At 47.4% G+C, this 19,324-nt stretch overlaps 1 protein-coding gene across 1 annotated transcript; it reads right to left on the reverse strand.

Annotated features, from left to right (window-relative positions):
- Positions 1-3,293: 3,293 nt before the first annotated feature.
- LOC146861412 (uncharacterized) lies at positions 3,294-15,575 on the reverse strand. The gene is made up of 4 exons (XM_085646434.1): positions 15,537-15,575; positions 14,100-14,182; positions 9,338-9,464; positions 3,294-4,678 (listed from the first exon to the last, which is right to left on the reverse strand). The coding sequence occupies exons 2-4, from the start codon at positions 14,146-14,148 to the stop codon at positions 3,493-3,495; spliced, it is 1,362 nt and encodes a 453-aa protein (XP_085502560.1). The 5' UTR covers positions 14,149-14,182; positions 15,537-15,575; the 3' UTR covers positions 3,294-3,492.
- Positions 15,576-19,324: the final 3,749 nt, after the last annotated feature.

Consider the following 19,324-nt stretch of genomic DNA (forward strand, 5'->3'; position numbering starts at 1 on the left):
GTGGGGGGTCTTTGGGTTATAAGTCATACCTCTTGCCATGATTCGATAAGGATGCGGCATGCTGAGGCACTTGGGGATAAGTGGGACTATTGTTTCTCCAAGTTTCAAGAGGATCGATGCAATAGAAGGGGTCAAAACACATTTGTTTGTGACGGTCTGGTTTGCAATGTCATCCAATGGGCCCGTTTTGGGGGTTGGTGAGAAATGCTTTTGGGGGGGTACGATTTGCCCCAGGTGAAAGCGGCTTCTGTCACCAATGGCTAGGATTATCTACTGTACCTGTGATTTTTTGGGAGGAAATCCATCTACGGTAAGGGTGGTTTTAGGCCTAGTTTTTAAATGGGAAATCACCTGTTTTGGGGACCCTGAAAGGAGCGGTTTTGGACGTTTTCGGGGTGTGATTAGAGGGTATTCCAGGTGGTTCCTAGAGGATCTGCTTGAATGGGCGAGTAGCTTGGAACCTCTAGTTCTGATTTTACCACACGTATTCCTTTAGAAAGCAAGTCTTTACAACGAATATCATTGTAAAGGCATGCGTGGTAAATGAACGCGTGGTTAAGACGCATTTGTGATTGGGACCGTGTTGTAGAGCCACACGTGGTTCAGCCACACGTGCCTCTGTCATACAACCTATATGAACTGATCTCAGTGAGGGGTCATGGTTTTCATAAACATGGGGCTGTCTATCCTGGTCTCCAGATTGCAGGTATCCAACGTGTTTGGTTTATCCCCGCCCCACACGTCTCAAAGAGTAAACCGGTGTTGCCCATGAACATTTACTTATCTGGTTGTATGTGTATTAAACAAAAATGCAATCTAAAGAACAATGCTCTGATGAATCTTCTTCATCAAACTTTTATGATTTTTTCCACCTAGAATGGTTATCACCAGGCTGAGAATCCAACCTGATGAAAGCCCATCTTGTTGACAAAAAACATTTCTTTCAGCTTGCAGTTTAGTTTCTTTGCTTTTCTAAGAGGCGTTCCCACCCTTCACCTGCCAATCCCTTCAGCTAGGTTAACCTTTTTGTTGTTTATTTTTGAGAGGGTTTATTCCATCCACTTAAACCTTCAAAACCTCTCATTAAAGCTGCCTTCTGCGCCTCATTTTTGTTTGTTATTTTATAAACATTTATTCATACAATTCCTATTGCAACTGGAATTGTAAGTACGTTTTTCTCCAGTCCCAGGAATCAATCCCAGTAACAGGTATTGAAAGCTATGCCTAATATACCTTTTCCACAAAATCTTTCTGTTTTCGTTGTTAAATGTATTTTTTCCCGGTCTAATTTCGCCAGGCTGTCAATCTTCATTTTGGATTTTCGTCATTGTTGGACCCGGCCTCGTGGCGTGGTCCCGAACCCTCCTACCAGACCAAACGGGGGCAACCCCAACCCTTTGGGGCCCCCCGAGCTTGTATCCCGTTCCCCGCACCAGCCTTCGCGACGCGGCCCGCCCGGGCCTCGGTCCCTGCGAAGCCCCAACATCAAGGCGCCAAGACCCGACCCAAGGGGGTCGAGTGGCCACTCAACAGATCCCGTAGGAGGGGAGTTTCGATGGGGCCTCCCGCCGGCCCCCGACACCTGGGCCCGAACGCCCTCCGGCCTCCCTGGGCGATGGCTCCACCCCCCCGCTGGGTGTCTGGACTCTCTCATCCCGGCCCCCCAGGCGCGAGGGTCCGGACATCAAAGGGCTCCAGCCATATATCTGGGGCAGCCCACAACCAGGGCGGCAGTTGTATCCTGGAGTCCAGAGCCCTGCTGATCGGATCGCGGCTGACCCTACGGAGAAAGACTCATTGCCTGGAACTGATAACTCGAGCCCTGCTGACTGCGTCGCGGCTCCCCCTTGCTGAGAAGACCCTCATGGAACATCGGAGCCCTGCTGACCTCGTCGCGGCTCGACCTCACTGAAGCAACCACCGGAGCCCTGCTGACCTCGTCGCGGCTCGACCTCACCGAAGCGACCCCTCGAACCCTGCGGACTACGTCCCGGGCTGACACTGAGACTGTCCCGCTAGCCCCGTTCCTAACCAAACCCTGAGACTCTTTTGGATCCCTTGATCCACCTGTAAATATTGCCTACGGAGACCGACCCTTAATTCTGATAAACGACTTGTGAGCATTGATACCCTGGTTGTGTCCCTTTGTGGTGGGAGGGGATTACTTGGCTGTACGATCCTAGGAGAAGGACCTCGCCAGGAGGCCTCTCAGCGGCGCTCGGCTGCATCCTTACGGAACGGTGCCTCTCGGAGTGGTCAGTCCGACACCATCTGACGCCCCGGAGGTCGCCATTCTAACAGTCATAATGACAGAATTTCATTTGTGTTAATTTTCTGTTATGTATCTTAATGGTTGTTTGCCGGGTTCTTAAAAAACGTGTAAAGCTGTTTTAGAGATGTACCATATATCCGCCACACGTTATATATGGAAAACAATATATATTCCAACAGGTTGATGACTCTTCGAGGGTCGCGTGCATGTGGAAGGGGCAGGCCTATGCCAAGCTGAAACCTAACATGTCACTGACTCATCTCCAGCCACACGAGAAGCTCAAAGGGGAATCTGGCACGTGATTTCTTGCCCCCCATCCTGACAGAATGTCTGGAGCACTGGTTTACTGTAAATTTCCTTGACATTGCTCAACAAGTGTTCTTCTGCCTGTTGAAAGAGTGCACGAATACACATGTGCATCCCCTGTTCACACCATTGCTAGTGAGTGAGTCCTCTTGCTGTGAGTCCAGTCAAGTTATAAGAAATGTAGAAGGTACTTTTTTGTGGACTTTCCCTCGCCCATGGGTGCCTTAAAGCAGCAATTTAACAGTGGACTGGTTCCACTACACTTGTGCATCATTTAATATGTCAAATCAGCTTTAACCGCTGCACCATCCACAATTACATTGTGGCCTACACATCTTTATGAAACTACATACCAATATGTTCTTTACCACCACAATCAACACAATACTATTGCCAATGCCTTTTCATTACCAGCTCCAGTAGTCTGAAAACCCTAAACTCAATTCCAACCCTCTGCCCTAACCCCTAATTAGAACCCTAACTCTAACCCTAACCATCTAACACACACCTTAACCCTGATTCCCAACCTTCTACCTCAACCCAAAGATTAACTTATTCTAACCCAGTCCCACAGACCCTATCCCAAACCCTCATCACAACTACAAACCATAGCCCCCAACTTAACCAATGTATATCGGATAATGTCAGGGGGGCACGTTCCAGCTATTCAACAAGAGAAACAATGCAACGGTAGACACATTAACCAGGCTTGAAATGCGGTATGCAAGATCTATTTTATTGGTTATGTGCAGCTTTCAAGAGGATGTTTCATTATTTTATTTTACAAATATTCCCAGAAATGGAGTTTGGAGTTTCTGCACTGTCTTATTATTAAATCTGCTGATGAGTCTGGATGTGTTTTCTGTTAAATAACAGTGGGTGCTTCAGAATATTGGTGCTGGTCGATGAGCCCATCAGTTCTCAGCCTGGTCATTCCTGTTCAGGACGGAGGTGATCTTATCTCTCATGCCCCCTTCAAGCATGTCCAACTGATCCTGGACTTGACGAGTGTATGGATCCAGATTCCTCTTCATGTCTTCAGCTCTCTGGATGATCATTTGTTTTAGATCCTCTCCATATGGGGAGACTGACTGGCTGAACTCCTCGATCCTCTGGTTCACCTTCTTGTTAAAGTCTTCCAAGTAGGGTGATAAACTCTGCCCAATGTCGTCCAAGTGAAGTTTCTCCTTGATTTGGTTGGTGGAGGAGAGTATTTGCTGTCTCACATCTTCCACATTGACAGAGAACTTGGTTCTCATATCGTCTATGTTTTTCTGCATCTGGAAGGCCATGATCTCAATCTTTTGGTTGAGGTTTTCTTGGACATTCTGTGCGTACGGTGTCAAATGCTTCTGCAGCTCCTCAATGTTCTGCTCAATCTTCGCCAGGACCTCATCACTGTAAGGGCCCAGGTTCTTCTTCATCTGCTGCGCTTTTTCACAGATCTTTCCCTGAAGTTCCTCAGCGTACGGGCTAAGGGCCAAATGCAGGTTGCCCACATTTTGTTGCAGTTTGGCTTGAAGCTGTTTGGCATATGGTGAGAGTTCAGTCTGGAGGCTGTCCATCTTTTCCTGGAGTTTGGCCTCAAGATCCTCAGCATGTGGCTTGATCACTGCTTGAAGGTGGTCAACATTTTCCTGAAGTCTGGCCTCTAGCCCCTCAGCATACGGAACGAATGCTGCCTGGAAGTTATCCATATTTTCCTTGAGTCTGGCTTGAAGCTCCTCAGTACATGGGGTGAGCTGGAGACGAAGCTCCTCTGCATTTTTCTGGACACGAGTGCCAAGTTCCTCGGCATATGGGGTGAGCGCCTGACGAATCTCCTCTGCATTTTCCTGTACTCGACTGGCAAACTCCTCAGCATATGGAGTCAGCTTCAGCTGTAGCTCCTCAATGTTCTTGTTAAGCTGCTTGTGGATATCATCTGCATATGGTGACACCTTCAAGCGTAACTCCTCCAGCTCCAGGTGTATCTGCTCCTTTAGTTTCTCTGAGTCTTGGGAGAGCCGTGCATGGAGCTGGGCGGTGAATGGAACGAGCTGGCTTTGTAGGTCTGCTGCATAAAGAGGAACATCTTGAAGATTTTCTTGTAGGAGGGTGCTAAGGAAAAGAAAATCAAAAATGTATCAATAACTATTTTAGATGAAATATCCTATATTTTTAGTATATGACAGCTAACCCTTTTTTCTCCCCTTTCGTCTCTCCTCTTTCTCCAATATCTGTGTTCTAAAATTTCTTGCATCAACCACAAAGTCCATAATAGTCTTAAAAGTGTCTCAAGGAGGTCAATTCTCTAAGCATGCACTATACACACATTTTGCTTAAATACCTTACTTAGTGAGTACAACAGCCTGGTGGGTTACTCAATTTGGGCATGGAATGGAGAGAAGCTAATAAGGGCACGGCTTGGGTAACAGTATTGTAAAAAGTAAAAGCTCTCTGTCTGTGTAGGTGAGGATGTTGTATAGAGAAGCACTAATACCTCTTAGAACATAACATTCAAGAATTCTCCTTATATAGAATCCCCCCTTGTGCCCAATGTTACCAGTCCCTTGAATTCATGTACTGCTATGTGTTTTGGGATGCAGTGCTCAGAAAAGTGTATTCACAATAGGCCCATGTTCTTACCTTTGGGATAATTGGGCCCTGGAACCCTGTGATCTTATGCACGTTGCCCAAGAAAATGGACTGTTAGGCTCGGGCTGTGAGGCAAAACCAAAGTCTCAAAGCTGGTGTGAGCAGCACTAGAGGTTAAAGAATTGTGATGTAACTAAAAGCCCCCCGTCACTGCTGAGGTAAGCAGAAAATAGGAGCAAAAAGGTATATGAAACCCATAGTCTTCAAAATAAAACTAGGATGCTATGAAAGCTGGAACAGGCATTTAAAGATGGGAGACATGTTAGATGAATACTGTAGAGATACAATAAGAAACCTAAGAACCTGTGGCCAAAAGAGGAGAGGTGAGGTTAAAGATTTCAATAGCAGGGGCATGGCTTGGCACCAGCCAAGATGGCCATGTACTAAGTGAGCTCCCTGTGACCCAACCTTTCATCCTCAACATCCAACACATTCTCTGACCCTGTCCGCAGTAAAACTACACCAGAGCATGCCACAGTGAGTGGTGGTCTGGTGCAAGTAATTATTTTCTCCCCGCTGATTGTGGACTGGGAGGACCGCCTCGTGTCGTAGGCTGTAACTTGCCGATCCCCACCACTGGAGGACCACATAGCTCCCCGGTAAGATCCCCAATAACCAGAGGTGAGCGCATAGTTGGGGGGCCGCCTCTCTGGCCCTCCTGCCTTTCCCCAGATGGACTGGTGTGATCTCTTAGAGGCAGACTGTGGGACTGCGTAGCCCATGGCCTGGACAGGCGGTGGATGTGGCCCACGGTGCGGCCCGAATGAGTGAATGAGGGGTTAGAAATGCATCGAAGATTGGGGATTACATGGCAAAGAGAACAGATTGCAGAGAAGCCCTGGGACAGGTGTGAATAGGGGAGGGGCATTGATCTGAGGATATCACAGGGCTCCCCATTTCTCACAACGGAGTGCACAGCCTTGCCGGTGCTGGTGAGAGGTGGTGGCTCAAATAGCATACCGGAGTGGCACCAAGGGGTGCACAGCAAAGATGGAGAGATACAGTGGGGGATTACAGCCATGTGCCTAATAAGCTCAATTGATCTGTCTGGTTCTCTCCTCTCCCCGGCCCTCCCCTTTCATGCCTCTTCTCCTTTGGGGGCTTGCCCCTCCCTACAAGACTTTTGGACTGGTGAGATGGGAGCACAGGGAGCCCAGCAGAGCCAGGTAGTGCCCTGCAAGTACCTGAAGAAAGATTCTTGATGCAACTTAAATGCACTGACTGAGGAATCACCTACAGGGCTTAGACGATGCCGTAAACAGTGCTATGTGATGGGGCGCTAAGCTCTGCTTGGGCATTTAAAGGTGCCTCAAGAAGCTGGACCTGATTTGACTGGAGGAGGCAGTGGCTGCGGGTAATTGTGAGGCGCGGTGGCTCTGCCCTTTCGGCTGTGATGGCCCACTTGTACGTCATACTGATGATCCAACTGAGACGTGGCATGACAGGAGATCAAACAGGGAACTCAAAGGGGCCCAAATGAGGCTCAACAGTAAGGAGCTGTGGCGAACCCTAACCGAGCGACTTGCACTTGCGGTCATGGGTAGAACACGCTGGTGTTGGAGATACAGGCAGAACAAACAGAGACGACAGAACCCTCTCTCAGTGCCATCATGGCTGCCTTAAGCGATACTCAAGGGTACCATTGAACCAAAGTTAGATTCTGTGACTGTCAATGTAAATCTCTTCTAACTTCTATAGGAAAGTCAATGATGCACTACGGCAACTCCTGTGGGATTGGGGCAGTTCAAGAATCGCACTCTGCAAGCTTCAGAGAGGGGTATATGAAGAGGGTTTGGTAGTCCAAGATATACACAAATATTACTGGTCGGCACAATTGATCGTAATAAACGACTGAGTGTTCTCGGTCAGTACTGAGCGTGCGTACCCTGTGGAAAAGGAGGCCATGGGTACTCGGGGCTGCTCCTCACTGCGATATTGAAAAGGATGTGAGGGCGCTCTATCGTTTCATACACAGCTGACGGTAAGGACATGGTGAGAAGCCACTCGATTCCTGGGGTGGGATGACAAACTGACAGACAGCGCTCACTTGGGGGACAGCGAGCTTCCGCAAGAGGTTCTGGATCTGAAGGGGTTCTCCAACCAGGAACTGATAGGCATTGAACACCTGGGGGATGTGTGGAGAGGGCAAGCATTACTCACATTTGAGGCTCTATGGCAGGAGTATGGAATGGATGAATCGGAACATTTTAAATATTTACAATTGGGTCACGCTCTTAGGCACCACATACAGGAGATGGAGCAATTACCAAAGTTGGCACCTTTAGAAAGATCGTCTCCTACCGGACCCCATGACAGAGAGGGCGGTGTCCTTAACCTATAAGAACCTGATAAATAATTCCCCGACCATCTGCAGAACCCACAGGAAGCGTGGGAGGGAGACCTTGGACTTATAGAAGAGGAGGATTGGTTGGAGGCTATACAAAGTCCCAGATGGCCATACGAGCTCTGTTCCGCCTCATCCAATAGCAAATACTCCATTGATCATCCTATTCCAGTACACTACTGCATCGCCTCGGGAAGTGCGACACCATCCTATATCCCAGGGGTTGTGGTGAGACAGAGTCCTTTTGTCACATGCTATGAGAATGTCTGGAAATACAACGCTACTGGAGGGAGGTGGTTCAAATTATGGCCAAAGCCACTGGACTCAACGTGCCGCTCACAGCCAGGTGCCACCTCCTATGTATAAGTGGCGGAGAGGAGTGGCATAAATTCCCAAAAATATGCCTTACATTGACCTCTAGGATTTCCTAGAGAACTTTAGCCTGGGCCCGGGGGGTGAGTCGGCTGCCACTCATTACAGGATGGGAAGCTGATGTAGACTGGTGCCAAAGGGCTGAACATGTGGTGTACCAGAGTCAGGGCTGCCCAAAGAAATGGGAGAAAGTCTGGGACAGCTGGTGTACATACAGGAAATAGAGGGAGCCCTCAAAAAATGGGGTGCATGATACCTTGGGTGTGGAACTGGGGTTACTGTTGAAATTCCATCATAAAGCGTTGCTAACAACTGTCTGCTCAATTCTTATTTAATGTATCCTAGTGGTTATGCCGCTCGTACTGTACTTTGTTCTTTTATTATGTCTATTCTGTACACGATAACCCATTTATAATTACTGTAGCAATGAGCAACTTAAAATACTTAAAAAAAGAAAAAAAATCAATGGCAGACAAAGGGCAAATTAGAACCCACTTAAGGCTCTTGAGGATGTGAGTCGGGGTATGAGACTTTGAAGACGCTGCCTAACCTAAAGCAGGAAACCAGTGCTCATGAAAGCTGCCACTAAAATCTACGTTCTAATCCCTAGAAAGAAAGACAGGGTGGATAACATTCAAGCATGGAGTTTTAATAACAAGGATTAGCCTATGCGTGTCCATCAACCGAGCTTTGCAAAGGCATTTCTAAACACATGGGCTTAGAAAAGAGGCATCTAACGATGACGTTAAAGAAAGACTGTAAGTCACATTAAAAAATGTGAATAGGGTTTGAATGCGGCATTTCCACAACTAAAACATGTATTTATTTTGAGCAGGGGGTCTTCGTGGACGGTCCCAAAGAAGAGCAGTTGCTAGAAGGTTGTCTAACAATGGACCATAGTGAAGGGTGATAGGGTAGGACTGAGTGACATTCAACAATGGGACCTAATGAAATGTCTGCCCAGGACAGGTTTGTGTCTGGATTCCTAACACTTTGACTAGGTTGAAAGTGTTCTGGAACAGGACGCGGTTGAGGGACATACAAGAAAGGGGCTTGTTGGTTCCATATCTGACAACTGGCCTTGGTCATAAGAAGTTGAACAGGGGGATGAGGCTAATGGATCGGTAAAAATAAAGCCGGTGTTGAGATTTCAATGGTTAGGGGTTATTTAAAGATGTTTAACCATGGGGCTTTAAGAATTCGTAACCATGTCACAATGCGGCTTATCCTAAGAAACTGTAGAAAAATATCTGTAGTGTAAGGATCTACAACAATAGGGAGTAGTGTAAGTATTACAAACAAATTGGCTTGGAGTAATCATTGTAAGCAATGGGACTTGCACGAGGGATAGTGACTGGTCATTGATTTGGTGGATTTTTTTGTTCGTACTGTCAGGCAATGCTTACTTGAACTGTTTGCTGATTTGCGACTCCTGGATCTGTTGCGCTGCCCGCTTCGCGCTGCTGCCTAGTTCTTTTAAGTTATCCCAGAAGCCATCTTCCACCTCATCAGTGCCCACATCTGTGCAGGACCCTGTGGGAACAATAAACAGGAACAAAGGCACTTGAGAAAGAATCCATACATTATCTGGTGTATGAGGACCACCAGCCTACCATTCTTTTTGGAGTACACTTCACCAAGGGACACTTCTACGATAAGGTTGCTACAAAGGCTGTCTTGTGGATCCATAATGAATGGCACGAGACAGCACAAGGTTGCATTCAATGGGCTAAAACAAGCCTTATTGCAAGGGCATGGGTGCACCCACAAGTCAAAATATCATTTTACCCATGGCTTCGAAAATCCCTTCACCACAGCAAATTTTGCACTTTCTGCTGAATTTCAGGCCAACCTCTATAATTACATATCAAGGAGTAGTGCTGAATAGTTTACATGTGTGAAGGATGTGCTGAAATGGACCAATGGGGTTATGGATGTGAGCTACCCATTGACGTCGCTTGCATTTACAGGGAGCTTTGGAAGCAGGATGGAAGACACGATAACTTTGAACCTTTGGAATATCCATGCGAAGGTATATTACCTGCCCTTGCCAGGATGTAGAGCAAACTAAATGCCACCCCTGGGGTGCGGTATGTGAAGGTGCCCAGGAACCACTCGGCTCAGACTTTAGATAACAACAGGTGGTGTTTTCTGCATCCGCAGAGCCCACCCAAGGACGGAAATCTAGGCCTTCGCTATCCTCCTCCCTTTAGAGAGAGGACGAGATGGACTAGAGGTTCAGGGATGTTGAGCATTCAACCAGAAAACAGGGGGCATATTTACAAGTTAAGTGGCGAAGCATGTCGTTAAGCAAAGAAGGCTAACAACACGCTCCGTCACTTCAGAAAATGCAGGGCTGCACGATATTCACTAGAATGTTGTGTAGCCCTGCATTTTCCCCTGCGCTGGCACTGAATTTAGCTGCCTAGCGCCAACACAGACACCCATGACCATAGTGCATTGCAGGGGAAGATTGTTTATGTGCAGGAAGGTGTCCCTTTTTCACATAAGCAATCTTTAAATGCTGTTTTGGAGCTTCTATGTGAGCTGCTCAAGTTGCAAAACGTCATTTTTAAACAAGCATTTGCAATGCAATAGGTCTCGCATTTATACGAGTTTGAGCTATTGACATTGCAAATAACAATGCCTTTTATTTTTGTTTTCGTTATTAAAACATAAATATGAAAACAAAACTAAAAGCCATTGTCATTGACAATGCCAATACCTCAAACACACGTAAATGCGAGACCTATTGCATTGCAAATGCTTGTTTATTTTGAGCGTAAAAGTCATCTTCGACTGTCACCGAGTGAGCAAATCGAGTGATACCAACTGACCCAAGGGAGTGTAACGCTAAAAGAAACAATCTCTAAATTCAGCAGGCAGGCAAATGCATACAGATGGCCTTTGCATTAGCATCATTCCACATATACTTTACATTAGTGCAATCTGAAGGCGTGGGAAGGCAAATTGTATTCACTATAATAAACAACTTAAGCAAATTATGGATAACATTTACCCTTTTGTCATAATTTGTCCAGTTACAACATCCATAGAGTACTGACTTTTCACTTGCAGATTAATTGCAAACAAGTTATTGCTACTGAATGTATGCTACTGTTTCTGGTGTACCTACAGACTAAAACCTGTGACTGATAAACTGAACACTGTGGGGGGAAAGTAATTTTTATCCACAGAAAACAAATTAGTTAATAGCTTCTAGGCAGAAGTGCTTCACATAATCCAAACTAGAAAAGGACATTGTCTTGGCATTAACCAGGCATGGAAAGATATGGAGAGGTGCTTTACACGCTAATTGCAAGGTCACATTTTAATGTTACTTCTAATTTTATAATTAAATGCGCGAAAGAATCGAGCTCAGTCTACGAGCTGTTATCCTTGTTCTACTTCACTTTAGTACCACCTTCGCCAGATCTCTGCAGTTCTTAATCGTCCAAGAATGACCGCACCAACATGGCGTGTGAATTTGGTCTGCCTGATCTGTGAGCAGATGCAGTATGGGCACACTCGATGCGCGTGCGCAAGCCAATGACAGGTTCTCGTTCGGCCGCTGAATGTGTTCTGCTGATCAAGAGAAAGCATCAGTAGCTGCAGCCGCGGCAGCGTTTGCAGCACATGGGAAGCACGATAGGAATACCAAGCCCGTTGGAACCGATGCAGTGATAGCCTTCTCACGCCCGTGTATAAAAGTGACGCTTAAAGGACTTGGTCTGAGCTTGGTGTGACGCTTTATTATGCTAACAGGGAGGTGATGGATGTTTTAGAATTCCCAGCCTTAAAACAGGTAAGGGTTAATGCATTTTACTGATTGCTTGTCTCATCAGTCTATTTGAAAAAACTGTCTTTGGTCTGTTCTTGCTGGCATATGTTATTTTGTCTAGGATTGAACCTGTGCTACCTCTGCTGTATCTATAGATCAGAGTGTTACGGGACTCAAAGGGTTTCAGTACTTGCACATGTGTGCATGTTGCTTTGCTTTGATAAGCGTGAAACTACCGGCGAACGGCATGAAGTGGAGCAGGTATAGGGCTATTCGTCTGCGTTACCTGGGAGGTGAAGTCAGGGCTGCTACGATATTGTGACCTGCTAGGGTTCAGCACAGATGTGCAATTTAAAGACTTTCACTTCCAGAAATCATTGAGGGGCACGTTATGCATAGCGTACTTTGGTGCCGAAGGTGCTTAAACTGGGGGCACATCTTTGGTGTTCTCATAGGGATTATTATTCAGCAGGCATACGAGGAGGAGGTTAAGCCTGAACACAGAGTTGCTCGCGCTAATGGAGGACGAATAAATGCGAGATTCTCATCCAAAAACCTGGTATAGGATCATTTCCTCCAGTACCTCACTTCACCGGAGCATTTCACCGCCTCGTAGAATTGCAATTCTAGACCGCAGCTGTCCATTGAGGCTATGCAGCACTATATTAAACTTGGCTGTTTCCTTGTCCTGCATTTTGGGAGACGTGTAATTCCACTCTCAAATCCATGCAGCATTTTCCCAGCATTGTCCTGCAGAAAACGCGTCTGCTTCCTGACGTTTATAGAATGCTTAATGGATAGTCCAGAAAACTGTACACATGTAATATTCCTTTAAATACGTTTTAAAAGTTGGTTGTTACGTCCCATCCTGCAAGTATTGTGGTCAAGGGGGAGCTGTGACATTTATGGGCCAGTTTTAGTTTTATGCAGGTGCTCGTTCAGTTCCCAATTAAAACGATGCCTGCCTTCCGATTGCGCACATTAACAAACAGCATTAAGAATTAAGTGACTTTGAAGTAAATAGAAAACGAGGCCTATTGCATTTTAAATAACATACACAAGCTTTGGCAAAGTGATGCGGCCGCGAAAGTGAAAGTGATCGCGATCACGATTACGATCGCGTGCTGAGGAAAGACACATGGCGCTGCGCGCGTGCACGTTCACGTGCACTGAAGCTTTAGACCACGGCAGCACTTTGAAAAGCCTGTATACAAAATGTCTCGGCCAGATCAGCGCAAGCTCTGGATCAGGCGAGACCTAAAAAATGATTGTATACGTGCAGTAAGGGACATTGGTGCTGGGCTGTTTCCATGTGTGCTGCGCAGCACACATAGAAACAGCAAAAACAAGGAGAAAATAAACATTTCTTCTCGTTTTGCCAGGTTAAGAGCAGGCTTTCCCTGGTCTTTATTTTGGTGCTGCCCCATATTTACGCCACCCTTGAAAATCAATGGGTGTTGCAGTGGAACGCCCACAGCAACACTCATTGCCCTCCCCTTTCACGATAAGCATAGTGCGAAAGGGGGCCTTATTACAAGGCAGCGTTGAGCCACACTAGGGGGCATATTATCAAGGGCTAGCGATATTTTTATAGCCGTGTTTGCGTCCGTTTTCGGACGAAATGCGACGATAAAAATATTGCTTTATTTACAAGAGCACGTTAACGCATGTGAAATGGGATTAGCGCTGGCTTCAACATCGCATCGCCTTGCATCGCTAATGAGATGCAAGGGAGGTGTGTCCTGTGAAACAACATGGGATATTATCGTTAACCCAGCTTCTCTCTATTTACAAGTGTATCGCTAACACGCATCGCGATATTAAAATCAGCGCTAACCGGGTATTTCGCCGGTTTGTAACGCCTGCTATTTTTCTTACTAAGCTATATCTATAATGGGAGGTGGATTGTTATGCTGAGTCCACATCTCTCTATCTACAAGGTTTTCCCTAACGCGGTTTTCTATCGCTGGAATTCCGGCGATTTTCACCCTTTCCGCCGCTTTTGCCTGGATTTCTATCGCCTCGGCGATGCGCATTGGTAATAGTGCGCTAACCGGGCGATAGATTTTGGCAATAGTCTACGTTAAAATTTTACACGCTAATTGCGGACAGCGATAAATATCGCTGCCGCTTGATGATATGATCTTAACGCTGCCTTGTAAACAAGGCGGAGCCTCTATCACCACCACAACGTCATGAAAAGTGATGCTGTGGTGGCGATAGGGGCTTGTAAATATGCCCCCAAGTGCTCCCGGTACGGCTTCCGCTCTTGTCCGATTGAGTGACCCTCGGTAAAACACCATCCCCTGGTGCCAAAGTGGTTGCTAAATAGTGTTAAGTGCTCTGCAAATAAAGCTGACGTCATAAGCCAAGGATTCTGCTGTTACCTGTAATGGCCAGGAAGGCCAACACGACGCCGATGGATTTCACAAACATCTTGAGCTTCGAAAGGAGCTTCGGGGGGTGGAACCTGTGAGAGAAAATATTGGGTTTAGCACAAAAGGGGAGAGGAGGGGCTTAGAACCGAAAAGGCTGCCAGTTGCCACGGATTGGGTGGGTGAGGGGCTCCCTTTATGCCGAGTTCCCAACATCAGAGCCACGAATCCCTCCATCAAACACCTCAGTCTGGTGAAATGCCAACCCAAGCATGTCTGGGAAGTTGCTGCCTGAGGTCTGAAGCCCCCACTGTACAGGGCAACGTCTTTAATGCCCGCATCCATCATCCTGGCCCGTCAGGTTTCGACTCTTATCACTGCTGTATCTCAGGCGGCCCCAGCCATTCCGCTCACTCCATTCCAGTGTCTCCCATCTTCAGCGTGTTCACTGCCAAGGGGTCACCTTTTAACCATCGGCCTTTACCACTGAAGTGTCTGTGGTGCTCGGTGAACCTACGCCCCCCTGTGCCAGACCAACCCACCTTAAATCACGTGGATGCACTGTAACATGCCCCAACAACAGCCTCTCCCATAACTGCAATGTCTGAGCCCAGGCACCCTCACGCCTCATTAAACATCACTCCTCACTACGGTGTCTGAGGTGCTCACCTGTTACAGCCAGCACCCCGACTCCCTGAAGTGTCTATGGCAGTGCTTAATTTGAACCGGTGGTTTCCGGTGCTCGGCACCAGCACTTAATTCTCAAAACTGGTACTTATGACAGCCCACCACATGCCGGTGCAGTTTGCTTATTTTGAGATAAGCCCAGCAACAGAGAGTTTAATACCTCAAGAAACATTAAGCATGAATAATACCTGCCACCCATGCCTTTCTTGTAACTCTGGGTGGCCTGGAATAGTCTGAATTGTCACTCTTGTGGGAGTGTGATGGTTAGTAACTGTGTTGGTGCTGTCATTTGGCAGTGGGTGGTGCAAGCTGCAATGGCCTCCGAGAAGGGCCTGGCACGTATTATTATTATATATTTTTTTAAATTAGGCACTGCATGGAGCGCTGAGCCCCCCACAGCCCCCCACCCAGCAGCCCCAATCCCTAGGGTCGACGGTCCTCTGAACTCACAGCCCCTCTTCCCTGCAGTGTATCATAACCCGCTCAGCTGTCGACTTTCACAGCCCTCTCAGCTAGAAACCTCCAGCACTGAATTGTGTCTGTGGCTTCGCTGCCCCATCCTCCACCGGCCCCCAAGTCAGAAGCCCCTTTCAGGGCAGTGCCACTTCCGGTTAAATGCCTCCAGCCCTTAAAGCAGCGAACCTCACCTCTCCTGTGCCTGAAGTGCAGATGTGCACCTCCTCGGACAAGAATAGCCCCCATCATAACATCTGGGTCTCTGGCATTCACCAGACCCTCGCAAGCCCCTCTTCCACAACTCACCTCTGGAGTCTACACCTGCTGGCTGGCCTCTGCTGGTACCAACCGCTTGTGCCTCGCTGGTATTTATACCAGAGTAAACGCCCTCACCTCTGGGTACAGCGCCCAGAGGAAGACCAGAAGGCGCCGCTGGACTTTAGACGCGGGCAGACGTGTCACCTGTGGACGATGCCTTGTCTGCTGGTGATGCTGCAGCCCTCGCCGGTGCCCTCAGTGGGTGACGCGCAGGGCACTGATCGCCCTGACTGGACTGCAAACCAACAGCGGATGGTAATATGTGGAGCACACGTCCCACATTTCACCGATCGATCTCAAAGTGCGAGCTCGACCCTCTTCCCTTTTACAGGGGCCACCGCATTCGATTTTATCTGCAGTCAATTTTAAATTCCGTCCTAGCCTTTGGAGTGATAGATTGCTGCACATAGCGACCAGAAGAGGCGCTGTAAGGAAAGCACGAGTGTCCAAATTACATATACAATAACAGGGCTAATTTATTTTGGTAAATTTAGACAGTTTATTACTTCGTAGTCTGTGACGTCAGAGGGCAGAGAGGGAAGACAAAGAGCAGACAATGTATCTTGGTGGGTGGGTCACAAGAAGGCAGAGGGGAGACTGAGGGTTGGGGCGAGACATACATTAGTTGATTAATGCAACATGAGAGGCGAGGGGTAAATGATAGAACAGTAATGCATGAATGTCTTTTGTGAATCTTAGTGACCACGTGGCGAGTTGGGGGAAAGAGGGGTTGGTCATGCATTGGTGAGAACATCCACCAGGCCCTGTGCTTGGTAACTCTGGATCTCCAGTTATGAAACCCTACAGTAGCAGGAAAGCCTTTGGTGACCCAATCCAAAATAACCCTTAATCTACTAGTTTGACTTGTTTGCAGAGGGAGGGGGCGGGGAGGGGGTGCTTACAACTAAGACACATCTGGAGGGATAGGCGAGGGTGTCCATGTAAAGTGTAGTGGTCACCCCCAGCCTTTTGCTGCTAGATGCTGTGCTAATTGATCTGAAAGTGTGCTGGGCCCTGCTAACCAGGCCCCAGCACCAGTGCTTTTTTCCTTAAACTGTAACTGTGAATTGGTACACCCAGTTGGCAAAGAACTTTTACACCCCTGTAAGGTCCTAGTATATGTTAGCAGTCACACCCAGGGCAGGGATGCAAAAGGGGTGCCAGGGCTGCAGCCCTTATGGTACCACCCTGAGGGACACGAGTGAAACCAAAGGTTGCAGGTCAGCCATGTGAGCCTCGCACAAGCAGCTTGCCTGCTCGAGTTTGACCCTGCACACACCATGTGGGACTGGGTCACCTCACTGCATGTAATACAGGTCAGTCACCCCTAAAGTAGGCCTCCCGTTAGCCCAGGAGGCAGAGTGCATTATATTGTATGTGTGGAAATATATGTACAAGCATACATTTCCCTTTGGTATCCTTCTAAACGTAATTGTACAGCAAGTTCCCAACCCACAATAGGAAAACATGGGCTGGACAGTGGACATCTCCAGATGTCCAACTCCATTATGGAACGGTAAATTCCTTTCATGTTTGGTGTCAAACACAGTGCTTTTTACCCCAGACATGATAGTGGTGTCAAGGTTTAACAAGCATATACTTAGCTGGCACTTTAGACAGTGCCCACCAAGTCAACCCAGTATTCTTGTGCCTTGGCAGGCTTTTGCAAGTGTTTGCCGCCGAGACAGAGATTTGACCAAATGCTGGGGAATGTGTGCAGCTCCCAGAGGTCAGAGACAAAGACCTGTGTGTGCAAAAGGTGACACCTCCACACACACAGGATGACTAGTCAATAGTAACCTCCAAGGCCTCACCAGCGCTTCTGGACAAAGGAATTTTTCCCCCATCGAGGACAAAGCCTCTCCCTACCCCAGGCACTGTCTTTCGAGGCTGGTGGGTAAATTAGCTATTCGGGAGGTGAACACATCCACAAGGCTTAACACACCTCTAGGGTGCTGTAGCTGATGTGCACAGTCGAGGATGGCTTTGGCCATCTGGAATTTAGCCTGAAAAGTAGGTTCTAACTGGTTTAGTGACATACACTTACAGGATGTGGTCACTAAAGGGGAGGATTAGCCACAAGAGTAGAAGCCCAAGGGCTACCAGTTCTCACACCCACTAACACCCCCTAAATCTAGGATTTAAGGTGCAACCTGGGCACCAGCACCTTTAATTCAATGTGATACCGAGAAGAGACCTACTTCCACGACAAGGCCAGTTCCAAAAGGAAGAAGAACCCCTCTGCAAACTCCAGACTTCACAAGAACTCCCTTGGGCTACAGGAACTAGTCCCCTGCAGTCGGCAGGCACAAACCCCTATGTCCATGACCTTGAAGTACTGTCTAATGATCTGTCCGGTGTGGCCACTCAAACCTAACTGGGCAGGTGGTTTCTGGGAACTGTAGTCCTTGCCCTCAGTGAGGCTCAGCTTTCTACAACGTTCCCCTGGTCCTCTGGAAGAAGATTTCTTCAACCACAGTGCTTGCATGTACCAAGGCTTGTTAGTGGCAGTCCGATTCCTACCTGATTTAGTCGACTCTTCAAAAGAAGGGTCCACCTGCACAAATGACCATCCACTCCTGTGGCTCTTTCGTGAAGATCCTGCACTTGTTTTCATCCTCTCTTGTCATACCTCGCAGCACCAGTTGCTGCGCATCCTGTTCAGCACCACGGATAGCAAGAAGCACCTCCGCACCTGAGTCCTCTGAACCAGGTAGATCCGATCTGCCTGGAGACTCCAGGTAGGTCCAAGGCCAGCTCCTTGCTTAAATTAACTTAACTTAAATTAACTTGCTTAAATCAACTCACCCCGCAAGTACCTTTTTGCTAAGGTAGCCATTCAAAGACCCTGATTGACAGCTCAGTTTGACAGCCAAAGTACACCTCTGCAACCCGCTCCCCTGAGCGAGGTAAAATTGTGCTAGCTGTTGTTAATTGGTCCAGGGACTCACGAGGCCTTAACTCTGAGTGGGTTCCGTTGAACTCGTTCTCTAAATAACCAAGCGCAGATATGCGTTTTTCCCATTGACAGCGATGTTAAATGTTTTACACTTTAAAGTACTCGGAGCTCTCGGAGTGCAGAAAACTCCACTCCGCGTAGAGCAGCGGAGTTTTTTCACCGCTCACGAATGGTAAGTTGGCAAACTCAAGCTCCCACTTGGGTAGAATTTTCACTCGAGCGGCAGGATGATCAGCGACAACTGCAGTCTGCACTGTACTCCCCCACTTGCGGAACCCCACAGTGTTTTTTTGTCTCTTCGCGGAGTTCTGCTTAGCTAAACTCCTCAAACTATGCCCAGGTAAAAATCAGCTCTATTTTTATAAATTGTTGTCAGATTTCTCTCGAGTCTTGTCGATTGCTTATCGTCCATGTTGGTAATGTGAAATGCTTAACACATGTTCCTCTAAGTAGCCTGTCTGCTCTTTGCCACTCTACCAGCACTGAGTGAAGGTGTACAAGAGAGTACCCAGGGTCCACCTTTATGTATTATGCCAGTATTACATGGTAAGCCACCCTGCCATATCCCATAATACTTTCACCTTGCAACAGTAATTAATACTCATTGATTCATTGATCAAACTTCAGTCTCTTTTGCTATTGAATTTATATTTGTTTTAGCTCCATGGTGGCTATAGATAAAGAGATTTATATGCAATATACAGTTTTTGTCAGCATACAGCCCTATTGCTCGAGCAACGTTTCTAAAGGTGATCCAAGGTTATCGAGAAACCCCTATTTACCTTTGTGGAGTGAACTGTTGGACATTGTCCAACAG

Source organism: Triturus cristatus, chromosome 3_1 (assembly GCF_964204655.1).
Source record: "Triturus cristatus chromosome 3_1, aTriCri1.1, whole genome shotgun sequence".
Classification (NCBI taxonomy): Eukaryota; Metazoa; Chordata; class Amphibia; order Caudata; family Salamandridae; genus Triturus; species Triturus cristatus.